This window comes from Tupaia chinensis, unplaced genomic scaffold (genome assembly GCF_000334495.1).
Source record: "Tupaia chinensis unplaced genomic scaffold, TupChi_1.0 Scaffold147458_1, whole genome shotgun sequence".
Classification (NCBI taxonomy): Eukaryota; Metazoa; Chordata; class Mammalia; order Scandentia; family Tupaiidae; genus Tupaia; species Tupaia belangeri.
Genome location: NW_006207309.1, coordinates 27,966 through 48,267, shown reverse-complemented (window position 1 = coordinate 48,267; position 20,302 = coordinate 27,966). Strand labels below are relative to the sequence as shown.

The 20,302-nt window shown below is 36.8% G+C and overlaps 1 protein-coding gene across 1 annotated transcript in view; it reads left to right on the top strand.

Annotated features, from left to right (window-relative positions):
• LOC102489114 (phosphatidylinositol 3,4,5-trisphosphate 3-phosphatase and dual-specificity protein phosphatase PTEN) overlaps positions 1-20,302 on the top strand; it is a gene marked incomplete at both ends in the record, with an annotated part of 100,389 nt that overhangs the window by 52,125 nt on the left and 27,962 nt on the right. The window contains 3 exon segments of the mRNA XM_006169746.2: positions 8,852-8,896; positions 15,606-15,649; positions 18,027-18,265. Coding sequence (XP_006169808.1) covers positions 8,852-8,896; positions 15,606-15,649; positions 18,027-18,265 — 328 coding nt within the window.

Sequence of the window (20,302 nt, the reverse complement as noted above, 5' to 3'; positions counted from 1 at the left end):
AACTCACGCCAGGGGCGTGTGCGTGCGTGCCCAAGATCCCAAGAGGAGAATGGAGGAGAAGGGATTGCGGTGTGGCCATCCCCCCTGGGGGATGATTTCTCGCTTTCTGTCTCTCTGTTTCTCTCTGTCTGGCGAGCGCACGCGCCCTATAGCGAAAACCTCTCCAAAAATAAAAAATAAAATAAAAAATAAAAAAAATTAAGTCTCACATTTCTACTAAAAGATGATTTTCATTGTATACCCACTTTTTTACAAAAAGCAAAGGGGATTTTTTTTATGCAGAACTGACAGGATCCTGATGCCGAGTCTGAATCATGGACGCGTACATTCCTGATATACTCAGGCAGGTCTCTAGATGCAAACCCGGGAGCCTTCCCGTATGGGTCTGCCTCAGTGCCAAGCCATTCTATTGTTGTGCCGCTCTCTGGCCTCTATACCTTTCTCCCCCTCCCCCAAGATTTATTTTTGTTTTACCATTTTTATACTCAAATATGTGGTGTTGTGTTATAGTCATGTGTGATTATTTCCTCTGTTTTTTTGGCTGTAATGTAAGTACCTTTTAGAACTGAGCTTTGTGGATAAGTTCTCTGCTGCTGTGTTGGTTGGTCTTAGATAATTTGTTTTCTTCTCCTTTGTCTTTTTAAAACTTTTAGGATCATTCGTAGTTATTTATACAGAATTTTAGTTTCTTAAGTTTCTCTTAGTCTTTTCTTTCAGAATGAGTTATGAATTCAGAGCCTGTTATTTAAATGAAGCTTTTGAAATTTGTTTTACTGATCTGTATCATATCTAACTATGCCAGTGTTTCCTTCCTTGTCTGACGTGAACTCTAAAATTATATGAACACTTTCTCTCTGTTTCCTGGCATTTCTTTTTCTTTTTTTTTTTTTTAAGAGAGAATGATTTTATTTAACTTCGACTTTATTTGTTTATATTAATTTGACCAGAGAGGGAGAGAGAGAGAGAGAGAGGGAGGGAGAGAGAGTGAGAAAGCAAGCTGCCATGCCAGGTCCAGGACTTGAGTTCAGTTCCCTTAACCACCACGCCACCTGCCAGCCCTTGTTTCCTGGCATTTCTACTCAGATATCTTTCTTGTTCTTAGTTAAACATGTCTAGAGTTGTAGTTTTCTTTTTTATTTTTATTAATCTAATTAAGAAACTAATCAAACATATCAAGAATTTGTTAGGAAACTGCATATAGTTGGAAATATTTTTAATAGATATTTTGACAGTTGTGGAATTCCCAATTTTTACTGTGTGTTTCCTCTGTTACAATTTTATGCTCTGTTCCAAGAATATTCCCATTTCTTTTTCTTTCTTTCTTTTTTTTTTTTTTTTAAGGTTTTTGCTAAAGGGCATATGCACTTGCCCGAGAGACACAGTCAGGGAGAGAGAAAGCAAGAAATCACCCTTGAGGGGGAATGGCCACGCTGTAATTCGTTCTCCATTCACCTCTTAAGATCTTGGGCATGCACTCAGATGTGCCTGGCGTGAGTTGTAAGGCACTGGTCTGGGACTTGAACTGTGGTCTACTACATGAGTCCAGCAACGTAACCATTATGCCATCTGCTGGTCTTAAATATACTCATTTCTACTAACTGACTGGGAGACATGTTTATCATGTTCCAGTGTTTTTGTTTTTGTTTTTTCCCCACAGGTACCTAGCTTTTAAATCTCTGCTATCCAGTGTGGTAGCCACTAGCCTTATGTACCTATTTATGTTGATATTTAAATTAAATAGGGGCTGGCAGGTGGAGTGGTGGACTCCCACATGGCTGACTGGTTTGAGTCCTGGACCCAGTGGCTTGCTTTCTCACTTTCCCTCTCTCTTTCTCTTTCTTACCCGGCCCTTTCTGGTCAAACCAAAAACAAACAAAGTTACATAAAATAATTTAAAATTCTTAAATAAATTTACCCATTTGCACCTGCTTTATTTTGAGTGCTCAGTAGCTACATGCAGCTGATGAGTACTGTACTGGACAGCACAGACACAGAATATTCTCATCATTGGGAAAGTTCAGGTGGACAATGTTATTTTAGACAGTGCTGTTCACTTCTCATTCTAAAAAGTTCTAATTCTGGAAAATGATATACTCCTTTTTTTGCTGTCCTGTGTATATGAACTTGAGACTTCTTCTATTTTACAAACATTTATTTTAGTTTTGCTGTAGGATGTGTGTTCTTGCCGGAGAGAAACACACACACACACACACACACAGAGGGAGCGAGGGAGGGAGGGAAAGAACTCTTTAGGAGGGATGACCATGCTGCAATCCCTTTTCCTCTAGGGGTTTTAGGAATGCATACACATGTACCCAGCATTTTTTTCAAAATCACTGGGTCCAGGACTGAAACTGTGGAGTTGGCCAGCTGCTTTAATAAACTACATGCCAAACTGATACTTACAAATCTGTAAAATGTACCCATTTTAAATGTATACAGTTAAATGTGTATTGATACATCCCCCCTCTCTCTCACACACACACGCGTGCGCAAACACACACACACACAAATACCACCACACAGTCACAATATCGACTATTTCTATTAAAAACAATTCTTCATGCCCATTTGTCGTCAGTCCCAAAACCTGATCCCAGACAGTCTCAAATCTGCTTTCCATCACTGTAGGAAAGTTTTTACTTTACTAGAATTTCATATAAATACAATCATGCACTATGTATTCTTTTGCGTCTGGCTTTCTTTTCTTAGCATAATATTTTTTAAATTCATCCCTGTTGTTGCTTATGTCAGTAATTTGTTTCTTTTTATTGTTGGGTTGTCTGTTGTGTAGATATGACATAACTTACCCATTCACCTATGGTGGACATTTTGACTTTTTTTTTTATATTTGGGTCTGTTATGAACAAAGCTGCTAGTTGTGGATTGATGGACAAGACTTTTGTGGACATACATTTTTATTTCTGTTGGTTAAATATCTATGAGTAGAATTGTTGGATCATATAATACGGATCAATGGAACAGAATAGAGATTCCAGAAAAACTCACGTAATATTTTTTGACAAAATTGACATTATTCACTAGGGAAAGGATAGTCTTTTTAATGGATGACACTGAAACAACATGGAAAACAAAATGAACCTTGTCTTTACTGCATCTCATAATGCACAAAAATTAACTTGAAATTAATTCCAGGTGTAAATGTAAAAGTAAAATCTGTAAAGTAACCCTTCTAGATAAAAGCACAGGAGAAAATCTTTGTGACCTTTGGTTTAGTTAAACATTTCTCAGTATAGGGACCAGCAGTTGGCATAATGGCTGTGTCACTGGACTCCCATGTCGCTGGCCGCGGTTCGAGTCCCAGGCCCGGTGGCTTAAACTCACGCTGGGTGCATGTCTGTGCGTGCCCAAAATCCCAAGAGGAGAATGAAGGAGAAGGGACTGTGGTGTGGCCATCCCCCCGGGGGGTGATTTCTCACTTCCTATCTCTCTGTCTCTGGCGATCACATGCGCCCCATGCGCCCCATAGCAAAAACCTTTCAAAAAAAAAAAAAAACAAAAACAAATCATTTCTCAGTATGTGCTTTTTAAAAAGTGGATTAGCTGAGTGGTGTGGCAGTAACACTCTGTTTGAGGGTAATGGGTCCATGTGGAAGATTTTGGGTTCAGTTTCCCTGTGGGTGTGTACACGGCAGGTATGTGCTTGTGTGCCCCTGAATCAGAAAGAAGAAAAGTTCATCTGGAAATACAAGTTAAGATAGTGTCCATTGGGGGTCTGCAGGAGGTGTGATGGTTAAAGACATTAGACTCCCATGTGGCCAACCATGGTTCGAGTCCTGGATCTGGTGGCTTGTTTTCTCACTTTTTTTCTCTCTCTGTCTGATCAAACTGGAAAATAATAATAATAAACTATATTACTGACTGGTTTGAGTCCTGGACCCAGTGGCTTGCTTTCTCACTTTCCCTCTCTCTTTCTCTTTCTTACCCGGCCCTTTCTGGTCAAACCAAAAACAAACAAAGTTACATAAAATAATTTAAAATTCTTAAATAAATTTACCCATTTGCACCTGCTTTATTTTGAGTGCTCAGTAGCTACATGCAGCTGATGAGTACTGTACTGGACAGCACAGACACAGAATATTCTCATCATTGGGAAAGTTCAGGTGGACAATGTTATTTTAGACAGTGCTGTTCACTTCTCATTCTAAAAAGTTCTAATTCTGGAAAATGATATACTCCTTTTTTTGCTGTCCTGTGTATATGAACTTGAGACTTCTTCTATTTTACAAACATTTATTTTAGTTTTGCTGTAGGATGTGTGTTCTTGCCGGAGAGAAACACACACACACACACACACACAGAGGGAGCGAGGGAGGGAGGGAAAGAACTCTTTAGGAGGGATGACCATGCTGCAATCCCTTTTCCTCTAGGGGTTTTAGGAATGCATACACATGTACCCAGCATTTTTTTCAAAATCACTGGGTCCAGGACTGAAACTGTGGAGTTGGCCAGCTGCTTTAATAAACTACATGCCAAACTGATACTTACAAATCTGTAAAATGTACCCATTTTAAATGTATACAGTTAAATGTGTATTGATACATCCCCCCTCTCTCTCACACACACACGCGTGCGCAAACACACACACACACAAATACCACCACACAGTCACAATATCGACTATTTCTATTAAAAACAATTCTTCATGCCCATTTGTCGTCAGTCCCAAAACCTGATCCCAGACAGTCTCAAATCTGCTTTCCATCACTGTAGGAAAGTTTTTACTTTACTAGAATTTCATATAAATACAATCATGCACTATGTATTCTTTTGCGTCTGGCTTTCTTTTCTTAGCATAATATTTTTTAAATTCATCCCTGTTGTTGCTTATGTCAGTAATTTGTTTCTTTTTATTGTTGGGTTGTCTGTTGTGTAGATATGACATAACTTACCCATTCACCTATGGTGGACATTTTGACTTTTTTTTTTATATTTGGGTCTGTTATGAACAAAGCTGCTAGTTGTGGATTGATGGACAAGACTTTTGTGGACATACATTTTTATTTCTGTTGGTTAAATATCTATGAGTAGAATTGTTGGATCATATAATACGGATCAATGGAACAGAATAGAGATTCCAGAAAAACTCACGTAATATTTTTTGACAAAATTGACATTATTCACTAGGGAAAGGATAGTCTTTTTAATGGATGACACTGAAACAACATGGAAAACAAAATGAACCTTGTCTTTACTGCATCTCATAATGCACAAAAATTAACTTGAAATTAATTCCAGGTGTAAATGTAAAAGTAAAATCTGTAAAGTAACCCTTCTAGATAAAAGCACAGGAGAAAATCTTTGTGACCTTTGGTTTAGTTAAACATTTCTCAGTATAGGGACCAGCAGTTGGCATAATGGCTGTGTCACTGGACTCCCATGTCGCTGGCCGCGGTTCGAGTCCCAGGCCCGGTGGCTTAAACTCACGCTGGGTGCATGTCTGTGCGTGCCCAAAATCCCAAGAGGAGAATGAAGGAGAAGGGACTGTGGTGTGGCCATCCCCCCGGGGGGTGATTTCTCACTTCCTATCTCTCTGTCTCTGGCGATCACATGCGCCCCATGCGCCCCATAGCAAAAACCTTTCAAAAAAAAAAAAAACAAAAACAAATCATTTCTCAGTATGTGCTTTTTAAAAAGTGGATTAGCTGAGTGGTGTGGCAGTAACACTCTGTTTGAGGGTAATGGGTCCATGTGGAAGATTTTGGGTTCAGTTTCCCTGTGGGTGTGTACACGGCAGGTATGTGCTTGTGTGCCCCTGATCCTGACTGGCTGAGAAGGCTGGAGAGGAGGGGATCACAGTGCGAGATACTGTTGAGGGTGCTCTCTCTCATGAAAGAAATAAGTGTATTAATAAGAAAAAAGGGATAAATTGGACTTCATTGACATAATTTGCCTCTTTGAAAGATACAATTAAGAAACTAGAAAGGCAAGCACAGTCCTGAAGAAAGTACTCAAAATAGGTATGTCTGACAAGGGACTCGAATCCACAGAATTTGACAGTGCTCTTACAACTTTACAGTGAAGGATACCAAGAATAACCCCGTGAGGAAAAGGGCAAAAGATGTGAATAGAAACTTTATAATAAATATATATGAAGATATAGAAGCATATGAAAAGATTTTTAATATCAGTCATCAGGGAAATGAATATTAAAACAGTGAGATGACGTTTCATATTTACCAGAATATCTAAAACTTAAAGGCTAACAAGAGTTGGCAAGGAAGTAGATCAACTAGAATTCATACATGTTGGTAAAAGCATAGTGATACATCTTTAGAGAACTATTTGGCAGTATTTTACCAAATTATTTTTGATAGCCCTCTGGATTCTTCATCAAGTTATAGGCCAATTCCTCTACTATTTATTTCCTTTTCCTCCAGTTTTACAGCTCTCTGGAGAAAGTAGATTTTCTCCATTTTAAAGAGAATTATTTACTTAATTTACTTAGTTAATTAATTTATTTTTTTAATTTGACCAGAGAGAGAGGGTAAGTTAGAAAGCAAGGTGCCAGGTCCGGGACTCACACTGCAGTTGGCATGTGGGCATCCAGTGCCCTAACCACGATGTCACCTGACACCCTTGCGAGCAGATTATCGAGTACTAACAGATACTCTTTCTGAGCAGAATTATACAAAACTGGTATATTTTGCTTTTGTGTTTAACATGAGATAATATAAGAGAAAGTAGTATTTTGTACATGAAGAGTTACAAGTACATGTTCAATAGGATAGTTAATTTCCTTGTATTGGGGGACCAGCAATTGGCATAATGGCTATGTTGCTGGACTCCCATGTAGTTGACTATGTATGGTTCGAGTTCTAGACCCGCTGATTTAAACTCATGCCAGGCGTGTGTGAGTGTAGATCCCAAGAGGAGAATGGAAGAGAAGGGATTGCGACAGGACCATCCCCCCTGGGGGGGTGGGGGTGGGTGATTTCTTGCTTTCTGTCTCTCTGTCTCTCTCTCTCTGGCAAGTGCCTGCGCCCTGTAGCAAAAACCTCTCCCCTCCAAAAAAATTTCCTTTTATTGGATGCATAACTGATCATTCTAACAACTTGTAGACAATCAGGAGACTGTAGTTAAGTATTGGGGTGAAGGGGCTTACCTGTGTTAATGGGTTTTATGGCAGGGAAGCTATATAATATATAGCTCAGTTCCTCATATTAATAACAGTAGTAGCAGCTGTGGTTTTACTAATGTTCTAAGAACAAATGTTGATTATAGTTGAATACAGCACGGGAAATACATGTCATTAGCTATAGAATAATGTAGCAAATACATAATATTTTTGCCTTTTTCAGATGCTAATTTTTCTTTTTTCACTTATTTTAAGATTAGTGGGAACTGTCCAGTGTTCTTAGGTTGTTTTCTAAATGAGATACTGTAGTGAGTTTCTGGAGCTCTTGATCATTCATTGTTGTGGCTCTCAGTGCTTGGGAGTTTTGTTACCACTGTGTCTCTAGTAGCACTCATCACATAGCATGTGCTTAATAAATATTCGTTAAGTAATTTTTGGAAAATACAACGCGTTACATATTTCATTAGTTTCTAATCTTCTCTTGAGACCATTCAGTGGATTTTTCTTGTCAGATATTGTATTTTTGAGGCTTAGAATTCATGTCTTATATTTTCTTATATTTTCTTATATTTTCTCTATCTTTGCTGAGGCTTTTTATCTTTTCACATACTGTAATCATTCTTTACATCTTCGCACATATTTGTAGTAAATACTTTAAAATCCTTTTCTGCTAATTTTAGCATCTGGTTCATCTTGCAGACTTACACTGTTTACTGCCTTTTTTTTCCTCTTGATTATAGGCCATGTGTTTATACTTTGCCTGTATAGTAAATTTTAATCATGCGTTTGGGGGATTTTTCTTGAGTTATATTGTTGATTTCTTCTTTGTATCTGAAACTCCTAGTCATATGATGGATCTCTTAGAGGAATTTTTAGTCTTAAGTTTTTCCATTTGTCTCTTTATTCTATTTCTCTGATAATTCCTCAGCCTTATCCAACCCTTTTATTACCTACCTTATAGGGCTGAGAATTAAACAAGTTTTTACACATAAAGTGTTTAGAATAAAACCTGGCAATGTAGTAAATCTTCATGTTGTCTGTATTATCATTATTGCTTAGTTTCTTAACTTAAGGGAGAGGTCTTTGGTCTTGATTCTTTTACTTACTATTAGATTGTTGGGAAAGTCCTAAGTATTTTTCTGTGCAAAAATGCATCATGGCTTTTCCAACAACTTAATAGATGTATTAGGTTGAATAAGTTCTGTAGATCAATAAGCTCTTTATCTCAGATGTTTGTGATGATCAAATGAGGAAATATATGTAAAAATGCTTGGTAAACTTTTTACAGCTATTTCTTATACTTTTCAAATGTCAAAAATTTTTAATTTGAAAAAGAATATGATAGTTAAATTTTCAGGGTTATTTAAAGAGTACTCGACTGTGGCTTTCTTGTAAGTCTTTATGAACTGGGTGAACTTAAGCTAAATGCTGATGTTGGCTTTTAAAGAAGCTATTGCTTAATACTCAATCTCATTATGTTAGGCTGAAGACAGGATTATGACATAGTTACTCTGAAAAGCTCTGGGTTTACTTCAGATTGTATAAGCCTATATAATATAATATAATAATTATTTAAGAATAGCATGATTACTTGTTTAATGGGGATACTTATTTGGATTATTTATTTATTTTTACTTAAATGATACTTGAGGTTAGGAAAAATAGATCTGTCTTTTGGCTCTCAATATTATTAATGTAATTTAAATGTTAACTCATTTTTGTTAATGGTTTTTTGGTTTGTTTTGTTTTAAGGTTTTTGGATTCAAAGCATAAAAACCATTACAAGATATACAATCTGTAAGTATGTTTTCTTATTTAAAATTAATACTAAGTGAAAGTTGTTTCCTTGTTAAAGTAGAGTTAAAGATACATTTTAACAGAATTGTATTTCTAAAACAATTAGTTCAAGAAATCTGATTGAGAGCATTGTTAGATCATTTAGAAAGTGTAGTGATGATGTAAAACAGTGCTGGCACAGATTCATGTTACTTGATCTGCCTTAAATGATTTGGCATCTAGCCCATCTTCGAGCCCATAACCATGTGGTAATTTGAAGTATAATTCACAGCAGAGCTTCTATTAAAACATTAATGACATCTTCCTGGAGGTATGCTCCAGAGTGGATATGTTTTTGTTTATTCCATGTCTCAAGCCGTTATCAATTCAAGCCACTATTTTTTTCTAACTGTATATAACATCATTAAGTTATCTGAAATTGCTGAATTGGGTGGTCTCTCTAATTTGGGACAGGGTTTCAAGGAATGACCACTTGATAGAGCTAGTTGACCTTATCTTTAACTTTATGTTTTTTCTTTTGACTTTGGGAGTAGAGATAAGAGAAATAAAGGAAGTAAAGAAATGCTTTCTAGTTTTGTCCCTAAAGAATTTTTTCTTACCTAATATTGTCTACTTTCTAATTTTTAAAAAACAGCACATAAAAATATGTTATTTTTCTACTTGGCCTTTATTTTTGTCATGTAACATCTATAAATTATGCAAAAGAAAATGTTTTTGTATTTAAAATTTTATATACTAATTCAGTCTTTCAGTTTTTTGGTAGAGTTTATCAATTGTAATTGCCTCCAGTAGGCATTTAAATATTAACTAAAAAAGGACAATAAGTTCTCTGTGCCTTGTTGGGGTGTTGTTTTTTACAGTTTTTATCTTCTTTAGTCATCTTTCTGTTTTCTTTCTTTCTTTTTTTTAAGATTTCAGAAATGCTGGGAATAGATTAGATACCAATATTGTTATGGGTGGTAAACTTTGACTGATTTTCTCAGATTCACAAAGGAGCAAACATTTGTTTAGTCTCATGCTTAGACATTATAAAATGTGTTAGAGGGTACAGAGATGATTAAGATGTAAAGTCCTCAAGTAGTCTGATGAAAGGTAGATAGAATTTTATAGAATTACATTACTCTTGTATAAAAGAGAGCAATAGAAAATGGTCATTATACCCATAGGGAATGTACAGAAGACATGTTTGAGCTGGGGTGAAAAAAATCACTAGGGTTTGACCTGTAGGCCTTATAGAATGGGAAATGGCATTTCAGGCCAGAGAAGTCGGAAGTTAGAAGGCTGTTGGTATAATCGTATTTAGATAATTCATTATGCTTAGATTGTGATGAGTGTGTGTATGGAGAGGGGTTGTAATAAATAAGTAACAAGATAACAGAAAGTAAAAGGTACTATAGAAACTTAAGCTGGCAGACCCATTTACAAATGGCTTATGGATTTAGGAGTCTCCCTATTTTCTTTATGAACCATTCCTACAAGGAACCTTGTCGCAGATGTCATAGTGTTTGTTCAGAGGAAAATAGCCACAACTCTCTGAACTTTTTGAAGAAAGGACCAGAACTGCTAAAGCTGGAATCCATTAAATGAGTCATTTCGGGCATAGATTTAGGATTAGGGATTTATAGAGTCCCAGAAGGGAGACTGAAAGACACTAAAGATGAATTCGGCCTTTTTCAAAATTTTGTTCCAGTTTAGCGTATCCAAAGAAAGGGAAGGAAATTCTTTTCATTCCTGTATGTAGTGACTTCCTGCTTCCAGAATTAAGGACTTCAGTGCATAATATCAGTATTGTAGGCCACTTACATGATAATAGCTATTGGGGGATAGTTGCCAACCTGACTGCATGTTTGGTTTTTTTTTTTTCCCCCATTCGTGTTTCCAAACAGTAGACTCCAGAGTTAATGAACTATCGTGTTATTAGCCAGGAGTAGCTTTTATGCGTATATTGTAACTCTTGGAATAATTGACTTTCATAACTAGAAAGTATCTGAAAGAGATCATTTAGTCCTGCCTTCTCATTTTACAGATGGAGAGTCTGAGGCCTAGAGAAGTTAAATGAGTTTAACAAGGTCACACAGGCATGTACTGTAGCAGACCATCCAATGTTCGTGCCAGTATTCCCTTTGTATCTTACTTGTTTTAACCTTCACAAATAGTAAAAGTTAGAGCTTGTTTTCATTTCTCGTGTCACTTTTCAGTCTTTTTATTTCTGGTTCTAAGTGAGTTAGTCTAACAAGCAGCAGGTGTTTCTATGTTATTGCTTCTTTTAGTTTTACAATAGTATTACATAAGATGTAATATATTTTTGCAGACATATAAATTGAGAATATTAAGTATTTATTTTTTTAAAGATTTATTTTTAATTTTTTTTTTATTATCGTTATTCTTCAATTTTGACCAAAAAGAGACAGAAAGGGTGTGAGAGTGAGAAAGCAAGCCGCCAACTCCAGGACTCAAACTGTGGTTGGCCATGTGGGAATCCAGCAACTCAACCACCACACCACCTGCCGGCCCCATGAGGATCTTGAATATTTATACTAGGTGTACCCTTATCTAATAGTATGTTAAACCTTTCATAGCAGTTCTGGTATATTATGGATGAATATTCTCAATGTAGACTTTCTAATGATTAATTCTATTTACATTTTTATATTTTTTTCAAGCATTCAATAAGTTATTTTAAGGAAGGGCAAAATAAGCCTGATAGCATTAACCAAGTGATATATACTAATACTTAGTTAATCACTTTGTTTTGTGCGAGTGTATTTCGTTTTTGTTTCTTCCTTTGTTAAATCTCTACTCTGGTAGAGCTGGGGTAGAAAGGGAAACAGAATAAAGGTGTTTAGCAGCTCTTGCCTTTGATGTTCAATGGATTCTAATTCTTGTCCTTTCTTCACTTTCTGCTACCAGGAAGCAAAAAAATGCCTTCCCTTTACATTTCTGGGTTCCTTGACTGTTATGAATTAAATTGAACGTAAGACAGATAACAGAGGGAAAGGCCATATTTAATTACATATGGAAACCCTGGAGTGCCTCAACATATGAGACCCTAGTGAGGGTCAAATAATTGAAATTTTTATAACATCCTCAGCTACAGAAAAGAATAGGGGCTTGGGGCTCTGGGAGACCATGGTGACAAAAGTTAGGGGAAGGTGAGGACTAGAATTGTATAGTGAATAAAGGTCGTCTTGTTAGACCGACAAACTCTCTCAGGTAATCAAAGTCCAGCACAGCCTACTTTGTGGTGGAGCTACAGACTTCTCTTACAATAGGGCTACTCCTATATCTGCAGTTTCTTAGAATAAGCAGCTGAAAATATTCCAAAGCAGTCTGTTTCAGGGTGGCATGTTTGGTTTTCCTGCAGCTGTATTTTAGGGTGATGTGTCCTGAACCCCAGTGCATTCTACTGCTTCATAAAAAAGGTCTCTTTTCGAAGGCTTCTTCATTTATCTTGTCTCATATAAACCAATATGAGGTAATGATAAAGAAGCAATGGTATCTTTTAAGGTGAGTTATGGTCATAAGGGAATATAAATGGTTAAATCCCATCTGCCATTTGTGTATCTTTTAATTTTAGTTTGTTGAGAGACTTACGACTAAGATATCTTATCAAAGTTGAAAGAAATTGTGTCTGTATGTGTGTGCTTATTGAGGGGAGGACATTTATCAGAGATTTTTTTCTTTTATTGCCAGAGGGTATGTGTACTCATGCCGGGTCGGGTCGGGTGGAGTGGGGACAACACCCAGTGAGGTGTGATCAAGCTACAATCCCTTCTCCATTCTTCTGTTTTTCTGTCTCAGGATTCTGGGCACACACGTGCCTGTCTCTTTCCCAAGGCACTGGGACCAGTACTCCAACCACAGTTGACCATATGGGAACCAGGTCCCAGGGCATAGCACTGAATCACGGTGCTGTGGGGCTGTCCCAGTCAGGGATGATTTTAATTTAGAAAGTCTTGCTTCCTTATCCTGCCAACCTTTTCCTTGTGTATTTGCATTATGACCAGTCCCAACATATTATAATTGACCCCTACTCCCTATGCTTTTCTGTAAAGACTTTCATGACTTCTTGGTTTCTTATTATCAGTCCATTGGTTATATCATTCATAACAAATATTGCTCTGGTAAGAAGGCTAAAAATCACTAAATTTGTTGTTGCTTTTGAATTAAAACTATTCTTTACTGTAAGTCAGTGTGTACAGCAGCAGCAGTCATAGAAAAAGTTTGACTATTTAATCAGAGATACTGAGCTTGAGTTCTAGCTCTTAAATTTATACATTGTGATTTGGGATAAGTTTTTCAATGCTCTTTTGAATGTTAGCTTTATTATATATGAGGACAGTATTAATTATTATCACAATACCGTGAAAAAGAAACAGAAAGCGCAGAAACTCCTGTGTAAGATGCATGCCTCTAGTAAGGAGTCATTATTACTACCCTCCCTCCATATTAGTTCCTCTTATCAGTAATAGGAATCATTCGTTAAGGTCATCTTAAGTAGTGTTGGTCAAATACAATTTTGAGATCCTAAGAAAGCATGGGAAGTTTAGAAAACTGCAGCTGAGGGCCAGCTGGCATGGTGGTTGAGATGGTTGGATCCCACAAGACTGACTAGCCCTTGAGTCCTGAAGGGTGTGCCCAGAATCCCAAAAGGAGAAGTGAAGGAGGGATTGCCCTTGGCCATCCCCAATAGCAGGTGCTTCTCTCACTTTGTGTCTCTGGTGAGTGCACACACCCTGTAGCAAAAAAAAAAGAAAGAAAGCCAAAGCAGCACAAAACTCTTACTTTGTCGTGTTGTCATGAGAGTTGCTTCTTAGAATTGTTTCCTAGCTATATATCTTCCCCACCCCTAAGACTTTACCTGATTTCTTATAAAATATTAAAGTTTTTTTTATTATTTACCATATCTCTTTAATTCGTACCAAAGAAAGTGTAAAATATAACTATTTTCTTGGTCAGTCTTGTTTTTCACCTGTAATGTGTTTGATTCATTGAGTGTGATATTATTTAGCAAGGGTACATATATTCGTAAATGTCATTAAATTTTCTTTCTAGCACATTCAGTTATACTAAGTTACACTTTACCAAAAAGGAAAAACTTGTTCTGAGTGGTAATATGAAAGTTGATTTATTTCAAATCTACCCAGTAGATTGCAGTTTGTGTATAATTAGTTAAACCTTCATGTGAATTTGGTTTTGAAGCCCTTTAAAGCACAGGAACTATATAGATGTTTTCAGGATTTTGAAATATGTACTAAGCCCCACAGTCACTTACTTGAAACTCTTGAGGCCAGTTATGTTTCAATATTCAGAATGTTTCAGTTTTCAAAAATGTGACAAAGAAGCATTTGCTTCATATTATGTAGACACCCCAGTGGGATTTGGGATGGTGCATAGAATGAATTGTTTTGACTAAGTGTATTAAAGATTATATACAGTTTTATAACCTCAGACTAGATTCTGCTGCATTTGAGTTCACTGTAAACTTAAGAGAAAATGCTAGATGTTTTGAACTTCTGGAGTTGTGGAATTATGTGTAACTTAGGACCCGTGAACTTTTATTTGTTTAAAAATGCTAAATTTGTGTTTTAAATAATTTTTTTCAACATCTGGTTTGGTTAGCAATACCAAGATGCTGCCAACTTCAGCTGATGTATAGGATCCCTTTCTGAGCCTATTAATATTTATAAATATGGGCTATCAATTACGAGTTTACTACTATGAAAAAACAGATATTAGCATGCTCTAGTAATGCTAAGTCAGCATTTTGTTATTATGTACTGATTTTATTTATTCTTTCATTACTTTCAGACTTTAATTAAAACTTATAACCTGAGAGATTATTGAAAAAGATGACCTTTGGCTTATCAAAAGAGAGAAAGGTCTGGTTTAAAAAAATTTACTAAGCATTGTGTCCAAGTAGAATAGCATCATTCAGTTTTTCCTTTTTCTTTGCCCTTATACTTTTACTATTTTTAGCATTTATCTTTGTTTTGTTTCTTTTTTTCTTTTTTTTTTTTTGAGAGGTTTTTGTTATAGGGCATGTTCACTCACCAGAAAGAGAGAGTCCGACAGAGATGGAAAGCAAGAAATCACTCCCCAGGGGTGATGGCCATGCCACAATCCCTTCTCCTTTCTCCTCTCGGGATCTTGGGCACACACGCACACGTGCCTGTCGTGACTGGGACTTGAACTGCGGATGACTACATGGGAGTCCAGCTACATAGCCATTACGCTAACTGCTGGTCCCTTTTAGCATTTATATTTTTAAAGTATAGTTTGAGAACAGTGTATGCATAACAATGAAATAAAGACAATATCAAAACTAGTGAGTTCCTTACAGGTATTTATAAAGCTAAAAATATATTCCAGTAGCATACAGAACTTCTGTGCAGAATCTGAACACCTGGATGCAGCTGAATTTGCAGGGTTGGATGTTAGTGGCATCACAAGGTTTTGTGAGCAGATGTGTATGTTCTAATTGTATACAACTATTTAACCTTTTAAGCCTCAGTTTCCTTAATTATAAAATGGAGATAATAGCAGTACCTACTCCATAGAATTTTTGATATTATATGAAATAGTGGATATAAAACACTTAGCACATGCCTATCACTTTCTAAGGTTCAGGAAATGTTTGTTAATGTCAATACTTTTTTTCTTCAAGTACAAAAGGTAACTTTATATCGCATTTAAACTTTTCTCCTAGATGTGCTGAAAGACATTATGACACCGCCAAATTTAACTGCAGAGGTAGGTATAAGTGTACCGTAGTTGTTTTGTATAGTTTAAAGCCAACAGACTATCTTCCTATCATAGCAGTAGTGAATCTTCTAGATTATTAAATGAGGTAAATATTTTTAACAGTGGCCTTAGATAATTTGAAAAAATAAATTTAATTTTGCTCTTTTGCTTTAAGAAATAAGTATCACAAAAACTTATCAGTATTGCCAAAAAGATGAAAGTGTGGAATAGACTAAGAATTAGAGGGAACCAGCAGTTAGCGTAATGGCTATGTCGCTGGACTCCCACGTAGTTGACCGTGGTTCGCGTCCCGGACCCGGTGACTTAAAACTCACGCCGGGCGCATGTGCATGCGTGTCCAAGATCCTGAGAGGAGAATGGAGGAGAAGGGATTGCGGCGTGACCATCCCCTCTGGGGGGTGATTTCTCGCTTTCTGTCTCTATGTCTCTCTGTCTGTCTGGCGACCGCACGCACCCTATAGCAAAAACCTCTCCAAAAAAAAAAAAGAATTAGAAGAAATTTCTAGAGTAACAATAGAGAAGGGCATTTACCTGCTTTTGAGGCTGTAGGTATAAAGAGTTATTGAGAGGAAGCAGAACTATTTAACTCTTTTGTATTGAAAAATAACTTTAAAGGTATAAAGAGTATAACAAATATGGATAAGAAGAACCTGTTAGATGAGAGTAGAGAACTGCTTTAAATGAGTTGTAATCTGTCTCGGAGCCACAAAAAAAAAAAATCCCATGTGTAGTGGTGGAACTTCTTAAACTATGAGCGAACTGGAGAACTGAGAAGCTTGACAGATTCCCCAGTGATAGTCAAAAAGAGAATGTGGGTGCCACGAGCTACAGATTGATGTATTTGCCATTGATCCCTCTTTAAAACCTAGAATAGACTTTCAAACAGATAGTTGGAGAGTTCTGAAGCACTGATGATTGAGAATCAGTATAGATTCACTAAGAATGTTTCTTTTTTCGTAGACCTAGGCTACTACTTGCTAGGCAAAGCATGCTTTAGTTGAGGATTATCTAGCATTAGATAGACATTTAACAGGTTTTCCGGGATGTTTTGTGTGTCACTGGGAAAATGCAGATGGAATAATAGTACAGTTAGAGAGGTGACTAAGTGACGCTTCCTGCCGACTCCTAATATGGTAGCCATTGTCTCGCAGACATGCTAGAGGACTTGATTGATTATATCCTGTACCACATCATGAATGACTTGGTTGAAGAGACAAGACACATTTTTCATACGTTTAGATGACACAGAGAATAGTACATTAGATAAGCCAAGGTTTTTAAGGCTCTCCGAGTGTAACCGAGATAGATATTACTAAGATAAAACTCAATAGTTATATAAGGGAACTTGAGAAAGTTCATGGAAAATGGCATCAAAATATCAATTTCTTTTGGCACAAAAATTTTAAAATCTATGCAATTTTTCATACGAAACATTTCCCATGCACTTTTTGAAGACTTCTTGATATCTAAAGTCCTTTTCTGGGCAAATAAAAGACCAAAAATACCTGGACTCTGACTTTAGGGAACAGAGAAGTCTTGGATTCTTTTTAATTCATGTGAAAAGAACTGAAATGACAGTTGGTAAACTTTACTACCACTTTATATTCTTTTTCTGAGTAATTTTTAAGTTTCCTTTGTAAATGCATTTTTGAAAGAATTATTTACTTAGTTTTATTCATTATTTATATTATTATTTTTTAAATTTGACCAGAGAGAGAGAGAAAGAGAGGGAAAGTGAGAGAGCAAGCCACCAGGTCCGGGACTCAAAACATGATTGCCCATATGGGGAGTCCAGCAACCTTAATCAACATGTCACCTGCCGGCCCCTTGTAAATGCATTTAAAATCATGTGTATAAAATACTGTCATGCAAGACTACCTTCAAATAATACATTTGGCATTTTTATTTTATGAAATATAAAAATAAATAAATTCAGTATTCTCCATAGTTCTTTTAGTAATCTATATTTTCTTTGGAATATGTTTTGTGATGATGTAGTATAAATATTATTCTTTTGATAGAAAATGTATTGACAGCTCTGAAGAGAGGCTCGTGTGACATTTTGTTTGGCATTCAGCTCTGCCTATGGTAGGGTGTGACCTATGCTGCTTTCTATCCCCTCCTGCATAAAGTGGGGAAAATAATACTTGACCTGCCTGTCTAATGGGTACATTTGAGGTTACTGTGAGACTGTTTTCTATTAAAGAATTAGAAAGGTAACAGGCAATAAATTAAATTTTTTTTAGAAATCAGTTTTCTTTTCAGTGACCTGTTAAGTTTTATGCAACATATCTAAGTTTACTAGTTTTAATTTAAAATTTAGGAGAGATTTTTTTCTTATTCTGAGGTTATCTTTTTACTGCAGTTGCACAGTATCCTTTTGAAGACCATAACCCACCACAGCTAGAACTTATCAAACCCTTTTGCGAAGATCTTGACCAATGGCTAAGTGAAGATGACAATCATGTTGCAGCAATTCACTGTAAAGCTGGAAAGGGACGAACTGGTGTAATGATTTGTGCATATTTATTACATCGGGGCAAATTTTTAAAGGCACAGGAGGCCCTAGATTTCTATGGGGAAGTAAGGACCAGAGACAAAAAGGTAAGTTATATTTGCTGTCACTTTTTACTTTCTACTTATTTTTACCTAAATCTGAGAAGTCATTTGAAAATAGAGTTTTTCTTCTCCAAGTTTATTGAGATAAAATTGATAATAGAGGGACCAGCAATTAGCATAATGGCTATGTCACTGAACTCCCATGTAGTTGACCACGGTTCGAGTCCCGGACCCGGTGGATTAACTTCACGCCAGGTGTGTGTGTATGCATGCCCAAGATCCTGAAAGGAGAAGGGAGGAGAAGGGATTGCGGCATGGCCATCCTCCCTGGGGGGTGATTTCTTGCTTTCTGTCTCTCTGTCTCTCTCTCTGTCTTTTTGGCAAGCGCACGTACCCTATAGCAAAAAACCTCTCCGCCAAAAAAAAAATTGACAATAGAAATGATGTTTATTTATAGTATAAAATGTGATATTTTAATAATATGTTTACATTGCGAAATGATAACCACAGTCAAACTACTTAACATATCCATCACCTATATAGTTCCTCTCTCCAACCTTTCCTGTGAGGAGAACATTTAAGTTCTACTCTCTTGGGGCTGAGAGGTGGCATGGTGGTTGAGGGTGTTCAAGTCCCAGATGGCTGACCATGGTTTGAGTATTGGACCTGGTGGCTTGCTTTCTCTCTCTTTCTCTCCCTGTCTCTCTTTAAAATATATAATAATAATAATAACAAATGAAGTTAAATAAAAATCTTTAAAGAAAAAGTATCTTGTCACTTAGCAATTTTTAAGAATATAATACAGTATTAATAACTGTAGGGGACCAGCAGTTAGCGTAATGACTGTGTCGCTGGACTCCCATGTAGTCGACCGCGGTTTGCGTCCCGGACCCGGTGGCTTAAACTCACGCTGGGCGCGTGTGCGTGCGTGCCCAAGATCCCAAGAGGATAATGGAGGAGAAGGGATTGCGGCATGGCCATCCCCCCTGGGGGGGTGATTTCTCGCTTTCAGTCTCTCTGTCTCTCTCTGTCTGTCTGGTGAGCGCACGTGCCCTAACCTCTCTAAGAAAAAGAAAAAGAAACAAAAATAACTGTAGTCACCATGCTGTCCAAATAGATCTCCAGGTCTTACTCATCTTGTCTAATTGAAACTTTGTACTCTGTAAGCACTATCTCCCCATTCCTTCCTACTACTTTGCTAGCCTCCTGGAAAACAGATTTTAAAGAGATAGTTGCTAATCCTTATTTTTTAATTCTAAATTTTTAAATCAGATACTGCCTGAACTTACATATGAGCAAATGACTAATTCATTCACTTTTTCTGTTCATGTTACCATTTCATAGATCTTACCTACCAGCATGTTGCAGATTTGGTCTCATAAAATCCCCACAAAGTAGCTTTTTTTTTTTTTGAAGAAGAAGAGATTTTTGCTATAGGGTGCGTGCGCTCACCAGACAGACAGAGAGAGACAGAGAGACAGAAAGCGAGAAATCCCCCCCAGAGAGGATGGCCACGCCGAAATCCCTTCTCCTCCATTCTCCTCTCGGGATCTTGAGCACGCACGCACACGCGCCTGGCGTGAGTTTAAGCCACTGGGTCCGGGACTCAAACCGCGGTCGACTACGTGGGAGTCCAGCGACATAGCCATTACGCTAACTGCTGATCCCCAAAATAGCATTGTTTTAAAGTCACTAATTAATCTAAAGTTAGCTTGAAATTTCTGAAGCTTGTTTGAGAAAAATACCTTTCGATAGTAACTTGAGTGTCATATCCTAGTAAAATGTGATATTTACAACTCATGAATTTTTTTCTTTGATAGGAATATTTATACCATATTTATAATAAGATTAATCAATAAGATTCTTCAGTTATTCAAAAAACTATACTGAAAATCAGTTACAAGTTTAATTCATGTAGTAGATTAGAAAGTCAAAAACGAAGGAATTCATTTCTTTGGATTGTAAATCTGGCAAAACATGTTGACACTTTATTACAAAAAGAGTTTGTACATTTCTTCATCTTCAAGGAGGGTAAGACCCATACCACTCAAGATAGATGGAAAAATCATTTAGGAGCTCTGT